The following is a 21,554-nucleotide window of genomic DNA, read 5'->3' as shown; positions in this document are numbered from 1 at the left end:
AAGGGGGCCCTTGGGGAAGAGGCTAGTAATGGGCCCTGATCAGCTACAACTTCCCCCAGAAAGAGATGGAGAGCCCCTGGAACGCAGCCCTAAGTCAGTGACAATTGAGGGTTTACACAGGGGGAGAGTGGAGAGAATGTGCACGCTTGTTGGGGGAGACAGGAAACCTACTCACCTGGAGGGTAAATGCTCTCTGGGGGCCTGGCATGGGCAGCTTCAGTGCAGGTGCTGGTACAGACAAACACACGGTGTCCTTCTCTGCGGTCAGGGCAGCTGGGGACTGGAAGAGCAGAAATGTCCCTGAGCCCCGCCCCAGCACTGTAGGGCAATGTCAGGTAAAGGTGAGTCACCCACAGGTGACACCAGGCTGGTTCCCCAGGCATTTCCACCCACTCTGTGAGGGTGAAAGCGCAGATGAATGCTCTAAAGACTCTCACTTTCCAGATGAATAGCTGACCTCAGGGCACTGCTCAAGGACTTGGAGTGGGTTGAGCGCCAGGTGTGGGGCAGCATGGCCTCCATACTACCTCTGGGGGTACGCATGTCTTGCCAACTATTCCCAACTGATAAGGCACACTGTGGCATGCACAGCCTCTCTTATCCCACTTGGGCACATGGGGACTCCAGCACTGAGGTTGTGAGGTAGGCTGGGGGAGGCAGCATGAGCCCGATGGCCTCACCTGGACAGACAGAGACACAGGCATGAGCCGAGACTCCTTCCGAGGTCGCCCTTTCTTCTTCTTCTCCACTGTTTCCACCTCAAGCTCCAGTTTTCGCTTGGACAGCGAGGAGGGCTTGGCCACAGGGACTTTTTCGTCGCTGTCACTGCTGCTCTCCAGGAGGTCCCGGGGCCTCAGGTCTTTCACAAGGTTCTGCTCTTTCAACCTGCGCAAACATAGACATCCATGGCTTTCTCCATGTGTCTATTACATTTATAATGATGAATAAAATCCATACTCATCGCCAGAAGTTAATAAATAAAAATTGTAAGAAAGGACTTCTGGTTTCTGCTCCAACATGCAAAGGGGTTGGAAGTTGTCTCTCTCATCTTCAAAGTAAAAGGAAAGCTGAAAAACTGAAAATCAACAACTCTTCTTAGATTCATCAGAGAAGTAAGGTCACAAGGCAAACTGCCACCCTGAAAACTGGAGACACCAGGTGAAGACATAAAGCTATAGCTCACCCGCAGCCAAAGCCCCTGGAGCCCTAACTGGTAGGAAGACTTAAAATAACTGGTACACTGCTAGAGGTTCAGTGTGGGCTGGCTTGTGAGTTAAAACTCTTGGGGGGTCCAGTGGCAGGAGGGTACCCACACTTATGTTAACTTTACTTCCAGGAGCTCCAACAGGCTCTCATGGGTGAAGATCAGCGATGGAAAAATCCCCTGTGTGCTTTGGGCTGGCAGAGGGGGAAGAAAACCAGTTGAAACACACCCAGAGTTCCTTTCTCCTTAACAAAAGCCTGCCTTTAAGAGGAACTACTTTACTAGAGTCCTATATAACTTGTGGGCAGGGCAATTAACCAACTACAGAGTAGCCTTACACACACACACATACACACACACACACACACACACACACACACACACACACACACACAGGCTAAGGAACTCATCTGAAGGTCATAGCCCAGGGTCTCTGGTCCAAAACACAAAAGATTTAATCACAAGATAAGAGAATGTGTCTCCTCCCCCAAATCTCACCACCAATTAGACAGGGCTCAGGTATAATAAGCGTAGAATAACTAGTTTGAAGCTAGCAGAGGTTAGTTCATGAATTTAAGGAAAGGAGCTAGTTTCATAACTAAAAAGGCAAGGCAAAGCTTCAAGTGCTAATGTAGAATCTGCAGATAGTTATCCAGAAGATCTAGCTAAGATAATTAGCAAAGGTGCATCAAACAACAGATTTTCAATATACAGGAAACAGCCTTGTATTGAAAGTAGATGCTATCTAGGACTTTTACACTTTTTTAAAGCTTATTTATTTTGAGAGAGGGAGAGAGAGAGCACCCCAAGAAGGCTCCACACTATCAGCACACAGCTGGACATGGGACTTGAACTCACAAACTGTGAGATAACAATCTGAGCTGAAATCAAGAGTCAGATGCTTAACTGACTGAGCCACCCAACCACCTCTAGGACTTAAAAAAAATTTTTTTTTTATTTATCTTGAGAGAGAGAGAGAGAGAGGGTGAGACAGAGATAGAGAGAGAGAGAGAGAGAGAGAGAGAGACACTCCCAAGCTGACTCTGTGCTTTCAGCCTGATGCAGGGCTCAATTCTCCCACAAACCATGAGATCATGACCTGAGCCAAAATCAAGAGCCAGACATCCAACCCACTGAGCCGCTCAGGCATCCCTATCTAGGACTTCCATAGCTAGACAGGAGAAGCCAATGCCTGGCTTCAAAGGACAGGCTGACTCTATTGTTAGGGGCCAATGCAGCTGGTGACTTTAAGTAGAAGTCAATCTTCACTTACCATTCCAAAAATCCTAGGGCCTTAAGAATTATGCTACATCTACTCTGCCTATATCCTATAAACAGAACAAAGTCTAGAGAGAGCGTATCTGTTTACAACATGGCTTACTACATATTTTAAGCTTACTGTTGTGACCTACTGCTCAGATAGAAAGATTCCTTTAAAAATATTACTGGTTCACTGACAATACACCTAGTCACCCAGGAACTCTGATAGAGATATATGAAATTAATGTTGTTTTCATGCTTGCTAGCCCATCTGTTCTGCAGGCCATAGATCAAAAGGTAGTTTTGACTTTCAAGTCTTAATTATTAAGGAAATACATTTTCTAAGGCTATAGCTGCCATAGACAGTGATTCCTGTGATGGATATGGACAAGGTAAATGGAAAACCTTCATCATCTAGATGCCATTAAGAACATTCAAGATTCATGGGAAGAGGTCAAAATAGCAACATAAACAGGAGTTTGGAATAAGTAAATTCCAACTCTCATGGATAACTTTCAGGGGTTCAAGACTTTATTGGAAGAAGTAACTGCAGATGTGGTTGAAATGGCAAGAGATCTAGAAGGAGAAGTGGAGCCTGAAGATGTGACTGAGTTGCTACTATCTCAGGATCAAGCCTGAATGGATGAGCAGTTACTTCTCATGGTTTAGCAGAGAAAGTGATTTTTTTTATGTTTATTTATTTTTGAGAGAGACAAAGAGAGCCCAAGTGGGGGAAGGACAGATAGAAGGGGAGAGAGGATCTGAAGCGAGTTCTGTGCTGACAGCAGCAAGCCTGATGTGGGGCTCAAACTCATGAGGCACGAAATCATGACCTGGGCTGATGTCAGATGCTCAACTGACTGAGCCACCCAGGCACCCTGAGAAAGTGGTTTCTTGAGATGGAATCTAGAACTGAAGATGCTGCGAAGACTGTTGAAATGACAACAAAGGATTTAGAATATGACATAAACTCAGTTGATCAAATAGTAGCAGGCTTTGAGAAGATGGACTCCAATCTTGAAAGAAGTTCTGCTGCGTGTAAAATGCTATCAAATAGCATCATATGCTAGAGAGATTGTTCATAAGAGGAAGAGTCAATCGATGTAGCAAATTTCATTGTCTTATTTAAAGAAATTTCCACAGCCACCTCAGCCTTCAGCAATCACCACCCTGATCAGTCAGTAGCCATTAACACTGAGGCAGACCCTCCCCCAGCAAAAAGATTATGACTTGCTGAAAGCAGAGATGATGGTTAGCATTTTTTAGCAATGAAGTATTTTTTCCCTTAAGGTATGTACATTGCTTTCTTAGATATAATGCTATTATTGAACACTTACTAGACTACCATAGAGTATAAGCAACTTTTACATGTACTAGGAAACCAAAATATTCATTTAGCTTGCTTCACTACAATATTTGCTTTATTGTGGTGGTCTGGAACCTGCAACATCTCCAACATATACCCGTATGCCATTCTAACTCTACTTAAAATAAAACTGGAGTAGCTATATTAATTTCAGACAAAGTAGACACCAGACTAAGGAAAATTATTAAGGATAAAGAGGAGCATTACATAATGATAAAAGGGTCCTAACTGTATACATGCCTAACAAGAGAGTGTCAAAATACATGTGGCAAAAACTGATAGAACTGCAAGGAGAAGTAGACAAATCCACAATTACAAGTGGAGATTTCACTCTACCTCTATCAGTAATTGAAAGATCCAGGAGACAGAAAATCAATAAGGAAATAATTAAATGAAAAGTACTATCATTTGAATTTAGCTGATATTTATAAAATACTTCATTCAACAATAATATACACATTCTTCTCCAGATCACAAAGAATATTCAGTAAGGTAGACCACATTCTGGTTCATAAAACATACTTAAAAAATACATACATTTTTTTAAACATGTATTTATTTTTGAGAGACAGAGAGAGAGCGTGAGCAGAGGAGGGGCAGAGAGAGAGGGAGACACAGAATCTGAAGCAGGCTCCAGGCTCTGAGCTGCCAGCACACAGCCTGATGGGGGGCTTGAACTCACAAACTGTGAGATCATGACCTGAGCCGAAGTCAGTTGCTCAACTGACTAAGCCACCCAAGCGTCTCAACAAATTTAAAAGAATAAAAATCATACAAAGTATGCTTCAAGTCCACAACAGAATTAACCTAGACAATAATAACAGAAAGATACCAGAAAATCCCAAGAGATTAAACCACAGACTTCTAAACAATATATGGGTCAAAGTCTCAAGAGAAATGTAAAAACATTTAATTAAATGAAAAAGTGCAATTTATCAAAATTTGTGGAACACAGTCAAAGCAGTGCTTAGAAGGAAATTTGTAGCAGAGAATGCATATTTTAGAAAAGAAGAAAGACCTGATATAAAAAATCTAAACTTTACCTTTAGGAACTAGAAAAAGACGAACAAGCAGAAGCAAATAAATAATAAGTAGCAATATAATAATATATTAAGGCAATAATAAGCAAGATAATATAAAGCAAATAGAAAAAATAAATAATAAAAACTAGAAGAGAAACCCATGAAATTAAAGACAGGAAAACAACAGAGGAAAATCAATGAAATAAATAACTGATTCTTTGAAAAGAGCAATAAAATTAATAAACTTGTAGCTAGGCTAAGAAAAAAAGGGAAAAGACACAAATCACTAATGTCAGAAATGCAAAGGGGCCTTCACTACTGATCCCCTGGACAATAAAAGGAACATAAAGAAATATTATGAATAAACCCACAGATTGGATAACTTGGATGAAATGGGCCAGTTTCTTGAAAAAAAAAAATCCACTAAAACTCACACAAGGAAAAAGAACTAATCTGAACAGGCCTATTAAAGAAATTGACTCAACAATTAATAACTTTCCAAGAAAAAAAAGTACCAGGTCCACACAGTCTTATTGGTGAATTCTACCAAATATTTAAGGAAAAAATTATACCAATTCTCTACAATATATTCTAGAAAAGAGAAGAAAGGGAGGTATATCCTAACACTCATGAGGCAAATATTACCCAAATAAAAAAATCAGATACTGATATTACAAGAAAAAAAAACAACACTATAGGCCAGTATCGCTCATGAACATAGATGTAAAAATCTTCAACAAAATATTGGCATATTGAATCCAACAATGTATAAGAATTACATACAATGACCAAATGGAATTTACTGCAGAAATGCATACTAGCTTAACATTCAAAGTGATTAATGTAGCATTGGTGGTATAGTGGTGAGCATAGCTGCCTTCCAAAGTGATTAATGTAATCCATCACGCCCAACAAAGCTGAAGAAAAATCTTATGATCATATCAATAGATGCAGAAAAGGCATTTGACAAAACCCAACATCCAGTCATGACAAAAAAAACTCGTAGGGGCGCCTGGGTGGCTCAGTGCTGACAGCTCAGAGCCTGGAGCCTACTTTGGATTCTGTGTCTCTGTCTCTCTCTGTCTCTCCCCAACTCGTGCTCTCTCTTTCTCTCTCAAAAATAAACATTAAAACAAACAAACAAACAAACAAAAAAAAAAACCCCAAAAACCAAACCCAACCAAATTCTTAGCAAACCAGGATTAGAGAACTTCCTCAATCTGATAAAGAATATCCACAAAAAAACTTACAGCTAACATCATACTTGATGGTGAGACACTAGATGCTTTCTCATAAGGCAGTAAGGATGTCCCCTCTCATTAGTTCTAATATTGTAGTAAAAGTCCTAGCTAATGCAGTAAGGTAAGACAGAGAAATAAAAGGCATACAGATTGGGAAGGAGAAATAAAGCTGTCTTTATTTGCAGATGACATAATTGTCTTTGTAGAAAATCTCCAAGAATCAAAAACAACAAAAACAGAATAAGCAATTATAGCAAGGCTTCAGGATACAAAGTTAACATACAAAAGTCCATGGCAGTAATGAACAACTGGTATTTGAAATTGTAATTACAATACTATTTACATTAGCATCAAAAATGAAGTAATTAGATATAAATCTAACAAAATATATCTAAATTCTAAATGAGGAAAACTATAAAACTGATGAAAGAAATCAAAGAACTAAAAAATGGAGATATTCTATGTTCATGGATAAGGGACTCAATATTGTTAAGATGTCAATTTTTCATAACTTGATCTAGAGATTAAATGGAATCCTAATAAAAATCCCAGGAAATTATTTTGTATGTATTGACAAACTGGTTCTAAAGTTTATATGGAAAGGCAAAAGACCTAGAAATAGATCCATACAAATATAGTCAACTCATCTTTGATTAAGGCAAAGGCATAGAAAAGATAGTCTTTTCAACAAATAATGCTGGAACAACTGGACAATCACATGCAAAAACTGAATCTAGACACATACCTTACATCTTCCACAAACATTAATTCAAAATGGATCATAGATCTATGTGGAAAATGCAAAACTATAAAATGAGAACTTAGAAAAAAACACAGTAGGAAGTCTAGATGAGCTTGGTTTTACATTACAAAGAGCTCACCAGGGTAAGTGTAGTTACCATCTGTCACCACACAAATTACTACAATACTATTGACTACAGTGGCAATGAGTTTTTGATATGATACTGAAAGCATGATCCATGACAAAAAATTTGGTTAGGTTGGACTTCTTTAACATTAGAAAATTACGCTCTGAGAAAGACATTGTGAAAAGAATGAAAGGATAAGCCACAGACTGGGAAAAAATATTTACAAATCACATTATCTGAGTAAGGACTTGTATCCAAAATATACAAAGAATTTGTAGAACAGTAAGAAAACAAGCAACCCAATCTAAAAAATAAACAAAAGATCTAAAGGGGCACCTCACCAAAGAAGATCCAGATGGCTAATAAGCATATGAAAAGATGGTCAACATTAGAAGTGAAAATCAGGGAATTGAAAATTAAAAAAATAAGAGATCACTCAATGATTATTAAAATGGTTAAAATCTAAAAAACTAATAACAAATGCTGAGCAAGGATGTGATCAAAACAACTCAATCACTGTTGGTGGGAATGCAGTCATTGTAAAATATAGCCTGGGAGTTTCTTTAAAGCTAAACCTAGTTAGTCTTATGGCATGGCCCAGCAATGGCACTCCTAGGTATTTGCCCGAGTTGAAAACATTTATTCACACAAAACCTCCACATGAATGTTCATGGCAGCCTTATATATTGTTTATACATAACTCCCCGAAATGGAAACTACCAAGATGTCCTTCAATGGGGGAATGGATAAACTGTGATATATACAAACTGTGGTACATCCATACAATGGAATATTATTTGGTAAAAAAAAGAAATGAGCTATCAAACCATGAAAATGCATGTAAGAACATTAAATAGATAATGCTAAGTGAAAGATGCCCATTAGAAAAGGCTACATACAGTATGATTCCAATTATATGACGTTCTAGAAAAGGCAAAACTATGGAGACAGTAAAAAGGCCAGTGATTGTCAGATGTTCAGGGAGGAGGAAGGGATCAATGAATAGCTACAGTACAAGGGATATTTAGGGAGAGGAAATTAGTGTGCATGATTATAATGCTGGATACATGACATTATGCATTTGTCAAAACACATACAACTATACAACACAAAGAGTGAACTCTAAACAATGGACACTACTTCACAAAAAATTGTTAAAAAGCTTTAAAGTATAGGACTAAGTACCCAGTGGAGTGTGATAATGGAATGTGATTATGTAGAACAGCATCCTTGCTTAGGAAGTGCCTCTCATAGGAAGAAGTGTCATGTGTTTATCATATGTGTTGTAGAGTAAAAGTAAAATCAAAACTGACAAACATGACAAAACCTGGTGAATCTAGGTGAAGGGTACAAAATGTTCAATGGACTATTTTTCCATGTTGCTCAAGGTTTTAAAGTTTCAAAACAAAAGCCTATGAAAAAAAAGCCACTTCCAAGTCCTAGGTGCTGCTGACACAGAAAGTGTCTCATGCATTTTCTTGCACTTCTCCATTTTAATCTGTGTATATGTATGTGTGTAATGTGTTTATTTTTGGTTAATAGCTTTACTGAGATGTAACCCACATACCACACAATTGATGAACTTAAAATATACCATTCAACAGTTCTTGGTGTCTTCACAAAGTTGTGCAACAGTCGCAATAGCAATTTCAGAGTATTTTCATCATCTCAAAAATAAACTCTGTATCTGTTACCACCCCCCAATTCTCCCATTCTAGTCCATTTTCTGTTTTCATAGATCTCCCCTGATGGGATGATCTAATCTATTTCCATTTCCAGAGATGTCCCCATTCTGGACACTTCCTATAAATGGAATCACAGAATATGTGACATCCAGCATTGGTTTCTTTCACTTCACATGTTTTCAAGGTTCATCCATGCTGTAGAATGTATTGGTACTTGACTCCTTTTTTATGACTGAATAGTACTTCATTATATGGATAACCACACCTTGCTTCCGTTAACGAACATTTGGTTGGTTTAAAGTTTTTGGCTACTGTGTATAATGCTGATAGGAACATTCATAAAGACATTCAATAAACGTTATTTGCATAGGCATGTTTTCATTTTTCTTGGATATTTACTGAAGACTGAAATTCTTGTGTCGGGGCCCCTGGGTGGCTTGGTTGGTTAAACATCCGACTTCGGCTCAGCTCACGATCTCATGGTTCATGAGTACGAGTCCCGCATCAGGCTCTGTGCTGACAGCTAGGAGCCTGGAGCTTGCTTCAGATCCTGTCTCCTGCTCTCTCTGTCCCTCTTCCACTCATGCTCTCTCTCTCTCTCTCAAAACATTTAAAAAAAGTTCCTTTGTCAAATGGCTATTTGAACATTCATATTAACGCTCAAATAAATGTTATTTGCGTAGGCAGGTTTTCATTTTTCTTGGGTATTTACTGAGGACCGTCAAATGTTATGCCTATGTTTAATTTTTTAAGGAACTGCCAGACTGTTTTCCAAAGTGTCTACCATTCTATATACCCGACAGCAGTGTACGAAAGTCCCAATTTCTTCACATTGATGCCAATACTTATTATCTATCTTTTGATTCCCTAGTAGTGTGGAGTGGAATCTTGTGGTTCTACTTGTATTTCCCCAATGGCTAATAATGTTGAGTATTTTTTCACTTGCTTAATGGGTATTTGTATATCATATTTAAAAACAGCTATTTAAATCCTTGGCCCATTTAAAAATTGTGTCATTAATCTATTACTGAGTTGCATGAGTTGTAAGAATACTTGTATTCTAGAAATAAGTCCTTTATTAGAAATATGATTAGCAAATATTTTTCCCAGTTCTAGTTTTTTCCCCACCATCTTGATAGTGTCCTTTGAAGCACAAGTGGTAAATTTTAATGAAATACAATTTACCTATTTCTTCTTTGCTTGTGATTTTGCTTTCATCTCCAAAAGTCCATTAGCAAATCCAAAGTCACAAGAGTTCTGTAGTTTGGCTATTACATTTATTTCTTTCATCTATTTTGAGTTAATTTTTGTATGCAGTGTGAAGTAAGGACCCAACTTTATTTTTTTGCATGTGGATATCCTGCTGTCCCAGTAACATTTGTTGATAAGACTGTTCTTTCAGGAGCACCTGGGTGCCTCAGTTGGTTACACATCTGACTCTTAAATTGGGCTCAGGTCCTAATCTCACAATTTGTGAATTTGAGCCCCACATCAGGCTCTGCACTGATAGTGCAGAGCCTGCTTGGGATTCTCTCTCGCCCCTTCTCTCCCCCACTTTTTCTCAAAATAAACAAACTTAAAAAAAAAAAGACTCCTCTTTCTCCATCCATTGAATGGTCTTGGTGCCCTTGTTAAAAATCAACTGATCACAGAAATGTGAGTTATTTCCAGGATCTCAGTTCTATTCTTTTGACCTATAGGTTTGTCCTTGAGCTAGTACCACACTATCATGATTACTATTGCTCTGCATTAAGGTTTGAACTCAGGAAGTGTGAGTCCTCCAATTTTGCTTTTTTTCCCTCAGGACTGTTTGGGCTATTCTGGGGCCTTTGAGTTTCCACATGAACTTTGGGATCAGAGTGTTAATTTCTAAGCCAGCTAGAATTCTGAAAGGGATTGCACTGAATCTGTAGATCAATTTCGGTACTACTACCATGTTAACAATATTAAGACATCCAATGGAATGTCTTTCCATTTGTTTAGGTCTTTGGTACAACAATGAGTTGTATCATCCAAAATATAAGCGTTATACTGTATTTTTGTTAAATTTACTCATAAACATTTAATTCTTTTCTGTGCTATTGTAATTATTCTCTTAACTTCGTTTTTTGATTGTTCTTTACAAGTGTAGAGAAATACAACTGATTTTTATAGATTGATCCTGTACCTTCCAATCTTGAAGTCATTTAGCCTAGAAACTCTAGTACAATGTCTTGTTCCTGTTCATTTTCCTTAGGAAGAAAGCCTCCAGTCTTTTCCATTAAGTATGATGTTAGTTGTATGGGGTTTTCAAAGATGTCCTTTTATGATGTTGATGGAGTTAGTCTATTCCTAGCTTGCTCTTATTTGTTTAGGTCATGAATGGGTGCTAGATTTAATCATGTGGTATCTGTTTTTATTCTATTGATATAGTATACTGTATCAATTGATTTCTATACGTTGAGCCAAATATATATACGCATACATGCATATATACATATATGTATATATGCATGTATGCGTATATATGGCTGTATTTTTGAGGATTTGTGTCCACAGTCGTAAGAAATATTGGTTTGTATTTTTCTTTTCTGTGATATCTTTGTCTGCTTTTGGTATCCTGATGATTGGCCTCCTAGCATAAGTTGGGAAATGTTCTCTCCTATTTTTTTAAAAAAGATTTTATTTTTAAGTAATCTCTATACTCAGTTTGGGCTCGAACCTACAATCCTAAGTCAAATGCTCCATTGACTGAGCCAGGCAGGTACCCCTCTCCTATTTTTTGAGAGAGTTTATGAAGAATTGGTATTAATTCTTTAATTGATTGGCAGAATAAAAAAATAAAGCCATTGGGGTCTAGGCTTTTCTTTGTGGGTTGTTGTTTACTAATTCAAACTCTTGTTATAGGTCTATTCAAATTGTCTATTTCTTCTTGTGTCAGCTTTGGTAGTTCATGTCTTTCTAGGAATTTTTCCATTTCATTTAAGTTATCTAATTTATTGGTATACAATTAAATATAATACCTTTTTATTTATTTATTTATTTATTTATTTATTTATTTATTTATTTATTTTGCAACAGCCTTCATTTCTTTAAGTTTACCTATTTTGAGAGAGAGAGACAGACAGACTATCCCAAACAGGATCCACACTATCAGCAGGGAGCCTGATGCAGGGCCCAAACCCATGAAATGTGAGATCATGATCTGAGTGAAGTCAGATGCTTAATGACTGAGCCACCCAGGTGTTCCAACAGCCTTCTAATTGTCTTTATACTTTAATACAACTTCATATCCTGCTTTTTCCAAATAACACTCCATGTGAACTATTTTTCTATAGTACTTCAGTCTCCATAGATATTAATTAGGGGCTACAAAATCAATAGCTTATTTCCTCAATACTTCTTTTTTGAGGCAGTTGGGTAAATGTGCTCTATTATAATGTTGCAATAGATATCTTTGGACATGACAGAATACCTGGGTCAGACACCATCACTGAACACCTTTCCTCAAGGAGTTCATAGTGAATTATATTCCAACCTAGTCTGAGAGCCCTCATACCTGCTTGCATTCATTCTGCTAACCAGAAAGTGTGACCATAGGCCCTAGGACTGTTAGCCCTTCCTTTGGGCACTACCTTCTGCTGTTCTTCCTCCTGGTAACCCCAGGTCATAGAAAGGCAGACAGGCACACCAGTGTGTACAAATCCTAAACTTTTTCCATCTGTACCCATGTATCAAACTAGGAAAACCCAGAACCTCCTAACTCTGCTCCATGAAAGCCTTTGCTTTCCTGCTCCCCATTCTAATCCTCTACAGCAGGACAAAACATCCACTTCTGGGTGTAGCTTGATGTTCTAGAAACCTTAAATCAGTGTTTCCCAAAATCCTTTCAAAATTTTTTAGACTTTGTGTAATTATAGCTTTATAAAATACAATTAAGAATGTCACAGCAATGTCAAACTGCCACACAAGTTTCTAAATTGATCACTTTCTGAGCTCAATACCAGTGCATGAACCTCACTTTGCTTAGCCTTATACTAGCTCAGGTGGTCCCACTCTCTATGGCTGAAACTTCTATGAGAGTCCTCAGTAGTCTCCCCACCTCCTGCCTCTGACACCCCATTCAGGGCCCCTGACCTCAGGGGCCTCCCAGCCTGTATGGGCTGCTACCACTGGTCACTCAGGATACCAGGTTATATAGATCTATAGCAGCTGTCCCCTAGATTAAGATACTTGCTGAAGAGCACAGTTGGCCAGAGTTGCCCCACTTACACATGGGCTCCATCATAGGTTCTACCTGCACACAGGCCAACTTGTACCCCTCTCTGTACCTTTGACTGATGAACAGACTTAAGGCAGGGTGAAGTAGAGGGCCCACAGGTTCAACTAGAACTGCCACCCTGAACCTGGGAGGATAGCATTAGGCCCCAAGACTCACCTAACACTGTTGGCAAAGAAGTGCCAGGCAGGTTGCAGTGACCAACTGCCAAGCCACCATGAAGTATAATAAAGGAGTAACAGCAGGAGCTGATATGTGCTGCTCACTATGAGACCAAGATCAAGGCATGGTTTTACAGGCACTCCATCCCTCTTCAATTTTCAAGTTATATTTCCTATAGGTAGTGCTCCTCGGAGAGCCACTCTGCTTAGGAGGAGATAGGCTGAGAAAGCTTGTGTGTCTTGCTTAAGATCACCCCACCAGAAAGTAGAGAGTAGGGACTTAACCTCACAGTATATAGCTCTGAGTGCTGCTCCTTACCATGCATGACACTGTGCTCCCAAGGAAGACCTCTGCTGATGGGTAATTGAAAGGGTTCCCCTTGGCTTTTACTGAGAATCAATACAAGAAACAGCCATATCAAGAAAGCTACATTTTCTGTAAAGCCTTTATTAAAGATAGTGTATTTTATTCTGTTTTCCTTATATAAGTATCCAACCATAACTCCTTAGGATTTAGCACCGAGCTCTTGGAGTCTCACCAGACATTCCCGTTGCCTTGGAGGCAGGAAACTCAGCCCTGAGTAAATGCTCACTCGCTGCCATTTTCAAGTGAGAAGCTGGGAATGACAAACTTGATGCTCCCTTACTCTATTCTATAGTTTTTCCTGGAGCTGGAGGTATGGCTGAAAGGTCTTGTGAGACCTCAGGTACACAGCTGCTGAGGGACCAATCGTGGTGGCATCAGGGCCCAGATAATGCAGTCAAGACTTTGCTTTCTAGTAGCCTGTTTCAAGGGGTATTCTATATGCTTCCCCAATCAGGGTTTGTACTCTCTAAGAAATGGAAAAGAGTATGACAAAGATCATGGAAACCTGCAAGACAATGTGGGGTGCCTTCCTCAATGAAAAGAAGAAATTCCTGTCTATGGTGCTCTTAGTTTCTCTAAGGCAGGGATTTAGTTTTACTTATTCTGTTCAGAACTCACTCTGCTTCCAAACTGAGGTTTCAACATTTGAGTTAAGCCTGTGAAATACCAGATACTCCCTCTTGACAAAACTGCTCCACAGCATGCCCTCTTTGGGGGAACTCTTGCTAGGGCACACTGTTCCTTCTGTCTGCCCTCCTATCTCTAGCCTCTCCTTCTTACATTCCACTTTCTCACTTCCATACCAGTCAGTTCCTAAGATGTAATGCTCTGTTCAGCTGGGTTTCATCTGCTGTTGGACATGCTTACCGTGGCTTTTCAATTGCAATGATTTTTATTTTTCTTTGCTAAAAGTAATTTCTGGCTTATTTCCAAGTCTATCTGGTCTTTTTTATGGTACATTATTTCTTTTGAGCCATAATTCACATACCACAAAATTCATCATTTTAAGATATAGATTCAGTAGTTGTTGTTGTTTTTTTTTTTTCCCTAACACCAGAGTAATTTCATAATACAGAAACTCTGTATCCACCAGTGACATCCTAACCTCCTCTCTCCTCAGCCCCTGGCAACTACTAATACTTTCTGTCTCTGTAGATTTGCCTATTCTGGACATTTCATAGCAATGGAATTGGACAATATGTGGTCCTTTGTGACTGACTCCTTTTATTTAGCATGTTTTCAAGGTCTGTCTGTGTAGCATAACATTTAAGTACTCTATTCATTTTTACTGCCAAATTATTATTTGTATTACTATGCAAATAGCTATTTGTATTATTGTACAGATATACCACATTTTGTTTATTCATCAGTTGATAGACATTTGAGTTGTTTCCACTTTGTGGCTATTGTGAGTAGCACTGATATGAACATTTGTGTACAAGATTTAAAATAAATATAGGTTTTCAGTTCTCTTAGGTATATATGTAGGTGTGGAATTGCTGGGTTACATGGGGACTCTATGTTTAACCATTTCAGAAACCATCAGATTGTGTTCCAAACCAGCTTTTATAATCCCACACAGCAGCATTTTATAATCCCACCAGCAATTCATGAGAGTTCTGATTTCTTCCCATCCTCACCAACACTTTTCATTATGTGACTTTTTGATTATTGTCATCCTGGTGGTTATGAAGTGGTATCTCATTGTGGTTTTGATTTGCATTTCCCTGATGACTAATGATGTTCAGAGTCTTTTTATGTGTTTATGGGTCATTTATGTATCTTTGGAGAAATTTCTATTCAAATCCTTTATTTTTAAATTGGGTTATTAGTCTTTTTATTGTTGAGTTATAAGTTCTTCATACATTTTGGATCCTAGATCTTTATCAGATGTGACTTACAAACATTTCCTCCCATTCTGTAGAGTGTCTTTTCACTACGCTGATTATGATCTTTGAATCACAAAAGTTTTAAATTTTGATGAAATCTAATCTATTTTTTCTTTAGTTGCTTGTGCTTTAAGTGTTATATCTAAGAAACAGTTGCCTAATCTAGTGTCATATAGATTTACATCTGTATTCTAAGAGTTTTAAAGTTTTAGCTCTTACATTTAGTTCTTTGACCCATTTTAAGTTAATTTTTGTATGTGGGATGTTTACTAACCTTTCCTCACATTTTGTTTTATCTTTCATGTCTTTAAGTATACTTACTTTATAGTCTTTACCTGGCAATTCTCTCTTCTATGATCAAATTTATAAAAAGGTCTAAACCTGCTCATTATGTCTCCTGACATTTGTATGTAATACACTGTTTCTTCATGTGTTTTGTTACTTTGGATTTTGAGTCCCTCTTTGGCAGTGCTTTGTCAGTGGGAATGCTGTACTTGCTGGGGTGAGGGAAATGGCAGTGGGGATTTGCATTGGTTTTTCCAAGGGCCTCTGGGTGTTAATTAGTCAAAAATCTCCTTTTGTGTTCATTTCTTTGCTTGATGGTTTCGAGATGACGTGGTTAGTGTTAAACATCCCCAATCCACAGGAGGGCAGGCCTGTGGCTATACAGTCTGTTTTCCTAACCCTAAGGACTGGCTGAGATATTTCAACTTCTTGGCCATGTTCTCATGCTGCCCTTCAGGCTTTTTCTGTCCTCTCTCTCACTAGAGGTATACTTTGTCAAGAAGTTTGACCTAATGTTAGTGTCTTAGTTCCAACCCACTACATGGCTCAGGCCCAAGGCCCTGTCTTGAATCTTTGTGGCCATTAAAACTCAAGGTTACCATGTAGGTAACCCCTCCCAGCCCAACACCCTGGTCTTTTTGTTTACTCTTAGATTTTGGCTCCAGGGGATTTCCCTTACTTTATCATCAACTGGTTACATGTTTTAAGGATATGTATTGCAGTTCATCCACCATTTCAAAGTACTGAGCAGCAGGAAGGTTTTCAGATCCTGCATACTACTAGACAGAGAAACTGCTAGATAAAGAGATCGTGTGGAATACCTGTATACTAAAACAGGCATGATCACACTATAGAGTAGAATACAAGGTCCTGCACCAAGGTCAAAGATGCAGTAGCTGACCTGAGAGTCCTCCCATGCTGGTCTCCAGAGGCCGTTCTCCAAGGAGAACAAATTCTGATTAGACAAGCAGTTTTGAGATCATGAGTCAAGTCCTGGGGACAGTATATTACAGTTTTAGCTCCAAGACATAGTCTACTGCAAGGTCAGGTCTCATCACAAATGCTCCCTTTGTTGAGTGCCTGTTGGTTGTGTGGTAACTGCAAGAGTCTGTGACAAATGTCCTGCATTTAGCTGACAGTGGCAAAGGCTAGGTAGGGTGCTGCTGAGCCTGTCGTGTCAAGCTGGGGTGCAACCTCAAGAGGACATCACTTAAGGCCTTGGCACCTCTGTAGGAAGCTGGCCCAGCCCACCTCTAACTCCCCCAAACCCCTACCTCACTGGGCTATGCAGTGAACTCTGTGTTGTGGTGGACTCGTGGTCATGGAGCTGGGGACACGCTCCCCAGGAATCAGAAAAGCTCTGTGCCAACAAACCCACTTGCTCTAGCCACCTCAGGAGGACTGTTAATTCCAAGAAATAGGCTACATCCCATGTGGCTTGGTTGCCGTGTGCTAAGGGAGATGCAGAGAATGGGGCGAGTAGCATAGAGCTTGTAAGAGCTCAGAAGCTTATATACTTGCATGAAGACCTCTTCTCTATCATTTTTTAAGAGTAGTTATATTTTTCAACGTTTATTTATTTTTGGGACAGAGAGAGACAGAGCATGAACGGGGGAAGGGGCAGAGAGAGAAGGAGAGGGAGACACAGAATCGGAAACAGGCTCCAGGCTCTGAGCCATCAGCCCAGAGCCTGACGCGGGGCTCGAACTCACGGACCGTGAGATCGTGACCTGGCTGAAGTCGGACGCTTAACCGACTGCACCACCCAGGCTCCCCTCTATCATTTTTATCTCTGCTCCCAAACACCTGGTCAGTGTCTGAGCAGGCCATTACTTCCATGATGCGGCAGTATCACAGCTTTCTATTTCCCCACCCAATCTCCCATTCCTCTTCTAGGCAAACTCGGCTCCATTCAAACAATGACCTTGAACTCCACAGAGCCTCTGCACTGACCAGCCCTTGTGGTGTTGTTGCCCTCGATGTTCTTTGTGTCTGTTCTGTACCCGCCATGGCTTCTTCCAATCATTTTCCCACTTGGAAAACCTGCTCCTTTCTCCTTGGACCCAGGGGCTCCTGAGTCCAGAGGGACCAGAGTGTGCTCCTGCATGGGAAAGCAGGCTGCTTGGTGGGAAAGTGGCTGCTGCACTGCTAGCTGAGATTGTGTCCTACTTGGTCTCTCGGGGGCCCACACAGCCACCACCTACCTTTCCACAGTTGTTGGAGTCACACTGGTCAAGGCAGGAGCACCTGGTGTGGCTTTAGACCGCTCCGTGAATCGGGAGTCAAATGCTTTCATGGGTTCAATCTTGGACGGGGTTGTTAACACGGAGGGTGACGATGCAGCAGGAGTAGAGGTAGCATTCACACTGGGGGTGGGGAGTAAGAAGATGGGAGAGTACGTTAAGCACAATCCATCAAGCATTTGGGAGTCCTACATTTGTGTTATCTGGAGCCAAATAAAAGGGCCACAGATATCAAACTTCTATAAATACAATTTCAAGATGTAATCTACTATTCTTATTTCTTCAATATTTTCATCTGTAAAAATCAGGAAGTTTGGCTACTGAGAAGGTCATGAGCAAATGCACTCACATTTGCCCCACTGTATTGTTGTGAGAGATTCTAGAGGTAGCATGAGGCCTAGAAAGTGGCTCTTACAACCTTTCTCACTATACAGCCCTACCTCCACAACTTGAATACAGCATTTCCATCCCAAACCACTCCAAACCAAAGCAGCTTTTCCTACTTTGACTAATGGTCTAACAAGAAAAGTCCCCAACCAGGGTCCTGAAGCCACTGTCTATTCCCAGCCTTCATGCTCAGCCAAACACACTGTGGCCTGGGAAGCCCCTCTCTCATCCCGCCTCGGCAATATGCGATCTTCATACTCTCCTCCAAGTGCTCATCTCATAGCCCTTGTCTTCTCCACAGAGAATAGGCCTAGGCATGAGCCTGTAAGTTTCCCCCATGCCCAAGCACATTACACACGCTGAGTCCCAAAGCCACTGGGCCTCCTACTGACCACATCCACCCACCTGGACCCCACAACAGACACCTGGCAGGCATCCTGGAGTTCCTTCCTCCTCTCCCAGGACCTGCAAGGCCAACTGTTAAAATGTCTCACAGATCTGGAGCTGTCTATCCTTCCCCAGACACCCTTCCTGAGATGACTGGTGTGGCAATGATCTCCACCGTGCAGTGGGGGCCTAAGCCACTTCAAATGTAGAACTGCTGGAAAGTGGGGCTGACCCTGGGGCAGGCAATGCATCCCTGGGTGGTTCACACCCTTAGGAGTGAGGAGTGCATCTTGGGACTGCATCTTGCCCCAGGAGGTGAAGTCCTCATGGCCCTGTGCATCAGAGACTCACCTGAACAAGGTCTCCCTCCCAAGCAGGACCTCATCAAAAATCAAGCACCTTTCTTTTTTTTATCGAAGGAGCCATGAAGTGTCAGCAGAACTGTGTCCAAATTTGAACTTTCCCCAGGGACAGGAGCAAGCCTTGGCATGCCCACTCACCTGTCCTTACTGACAGTATCACCAGCCGGCCTGGCACCAGCTGTCGCCACAGGCTCTGTGGAGGGCTTCGAGGCGCCAAAGGAGTTGGGGGTACTGGAGTCGAGTGGCAGTAGCTGTGGATTGCTATGAGAGGAGAGCATGGTGCCCGCCAGGGAGCCCGAGAGTGGGATGCTGTTAAAGAATGCCGTGGAGAAGTCCCTGTTGTCAAGAACAAAAATCAGCCTGGGAAATCAGACACATCAAGTACTTTCTATGTTTGAAGTGATTTTTTTCTGGGTCCAAAGGTGAAGTATTTTCATGGAAGAAAATGTGCCAAGTCACAGAAAAGTAAAAAGAAAACTAAAATTATGTCATACATTATGTGTAATCGAACCTAAGATGAACTGATACTTCATGTGCCACTAAGAAAGAAGAGGTTATTACCAAATGTAACTGTCAGAAGCTCCTGATTATAAGATGTACCCTAATCTCAGAAATGTTAAAATATGCAGGCGTGTGTCTCAGAACTCATGAAATGCAGCACACAGAGCAGGACTCTTTCATTATGGGCTGTGTGGATATACGATAATTTACCTAACCAGCCTCTACTGCGGAATGCCAGCGCTGTCTCCCAGCTTTTTCTGTAACAGACACTGCTGTCACAGGTGGCAAGATACTGCAGTGTTAAGGCTAAGGGCCCCGGGCCAACCTGGCCAGGTTTTACTCCTTTGCCATGAACAAGCTCTGGGACCTTGGGCACTTCAACCACTCTGTGCTTCAGGTTTCTATCTGCAAAACAGAAATTCACAGAACCCTCCTGAGGCTGGGACTAACGTGGTTAGTGTAGCACACACTTAGAACGCATAGTAGCTGCTCAAAGATGCACCCTGTCATAATCATCAGTACAACAGTTGTTTCACAGATTACATGAGATAAATTCCTAGAAGTGGAATTTCAGCAGCAGATGGAATGTTCATTGATGAGTTTTGATAAATACTTCTAAAGTGCCTTCCTTGGAGGTTTAAATTCCAGCTGTGTATCAGAGTGCTTGCTTCCCCAAACCGTCACCAACAGTTTTACCAAATTTTTTGATACTTGACAATTTGATGAAAAATGGTACCTTACTATAGTTTTAATAATTTGCAATTACTTTGATGCGAGGTTGAGATTTTTTCATGCGGAAGCATATGATTTCCTTTATCTGGTGAACTGTTTATATTCCTTATTTATTGTTCTATCTGGTTGTCTTTACTATTGATTCCAAGACCTACTTACATATCTAATAAATTCCTTACACGAGCAGGAAGTATTTTCCCCAGGATGCTGTTTTTTTTTTTTTTTTTTTTTTTTTGTAAAGACTTTATTTTTAACTAATTTCTATACCCAACAGGAGGCTTGAACTTACAACCCCGAGATTAACAGTTGCATGTTCTTCCAACTGAGCCAGCCTGGTGTCCCCATGATGCTGTTTTGACTCTTTATAGTACAATTTTCCTTGCCCCCAAAATGTTTTTTGTGTGGACTAAATTTTGTGCCATAGATCATAAAAATATTCTTTTAAAGAATCTTCTAAAATTTTAAACAACAAAAAAGTTAAAAAAAAAATCTGAGTTGCTTGGAATGTATCTAATTTTAAGTTGTGAGGTAGGGATCTAACTTTGTTTCTATAGGTAAGTAGTCCTGACCCTCTCTCTCTCTCTCTTTCTCTCTCTCGATGTAATGTAATTTATTACATTAGCTGATGTTTCATCACTGATGCAAAATGCCACATAAATTCCCATAAATATTTGGGCTTAGTTTTGCGTTTTCTATTGTATTCCACCACTCTGTCTATTCATATGTCAGTACCCATTTTATTACAGTTTATAAGTTTTAATTTCTGGTGGGGCTAGTCTTCCCTGATTTTCTTTTTCAGAAATATTTCAGTTATTCCTGCTTATTTTTCCACACAAGTTTAGAATGAGCCTGTCTGATTCTGAAAACTCCTGTTGGTTATTTGTATGGGCTCATGTTGAGAGAGATTTATCATCTTTATAATGTCAAATCATCCTAGGGAAGAAATGGATGTACATTTCTAGTTATTTCTTTGAATTTTCTTTTAGGTCTCTCAGTAGGATTTTATAATTTTTCTTCATAAAGACCTTCTACATTTCTTGTTACGTTGTAGGCACTGCATTTGTGAAAGTGATCTTCTAAAGGTAGTTGCTGCCACTTGGATCTCATTGTGTTGATTGTATCCACTTTATTATCTTCTTTTATTATCTATGGCAGTTTTCCCAGTTGATTCTCTTGCAGATCACACCATCTTTTAAATAATGATACATCTTACCACCTCCTTTCCAATATATTCTTTCTCTTGACTAATTGTATGACCTAGGACTTCCAGAACAATGTTAAATTATAGTTACCAGACTAGATGCATGCTTAGTTTTTGAATTTACTTTAAAATAA

General features: G+C 40.0%; 1 protein-coding gene across 4 annotated transcripts in view; it reads right to left on the bottom strand.

Annotated features, from left to right (window-relative positions):
* LOC102966185 (protein HIRA) overlaps positions 1 to 21,554 on the bottom strand; it is a 91,612-nt gene that overhangs the window by 22,999 nt on the left and 47,059 nt on the right. For all 4 annotated transcript variants that reach the window (XM_042963134.1, XM_007091594.3, XM_042963135.1 and 1 more), the window contains 4 exons: positions 19,125 to 19,322; positions 17,812 to 17,973; positions 681 to 885; positions 176 to 280 (listed from right to left, as the gene is read on the bottom strand). In XM_042963134.1, the coding sequence (XP_042819068.1) occupies positions 176 to 280; positions 681 to 885; positions 17,812 to 17,973; positions 19,125 to 19,322 (670 nt within the window). The remainder of the gene's footprint in view (positions 1 to 175; positions 281 to 680; positions 886 to 17,811; positions 17,974 to 19,124; positions 19,323 to 21,554) is intronic.

Source organism: Panthera tigris, chromosome D3, assembly GCF_018350195.1.
Source record: "Panthera tigris isolate Pti1 chromosome D3, P.tigris_Pti1_mat1.1, whole genome shotgun sequence".
In the NCBI taxonomy this organism is placed as follows: Eukaryota; Metazoa; Chordata; class Mammalia; order Carnivora; family Felidae; genus Panthera; species Panthera tigris.
This window is presented reverse-complemented; position numbering and strand designations above follow the sequence as displayed.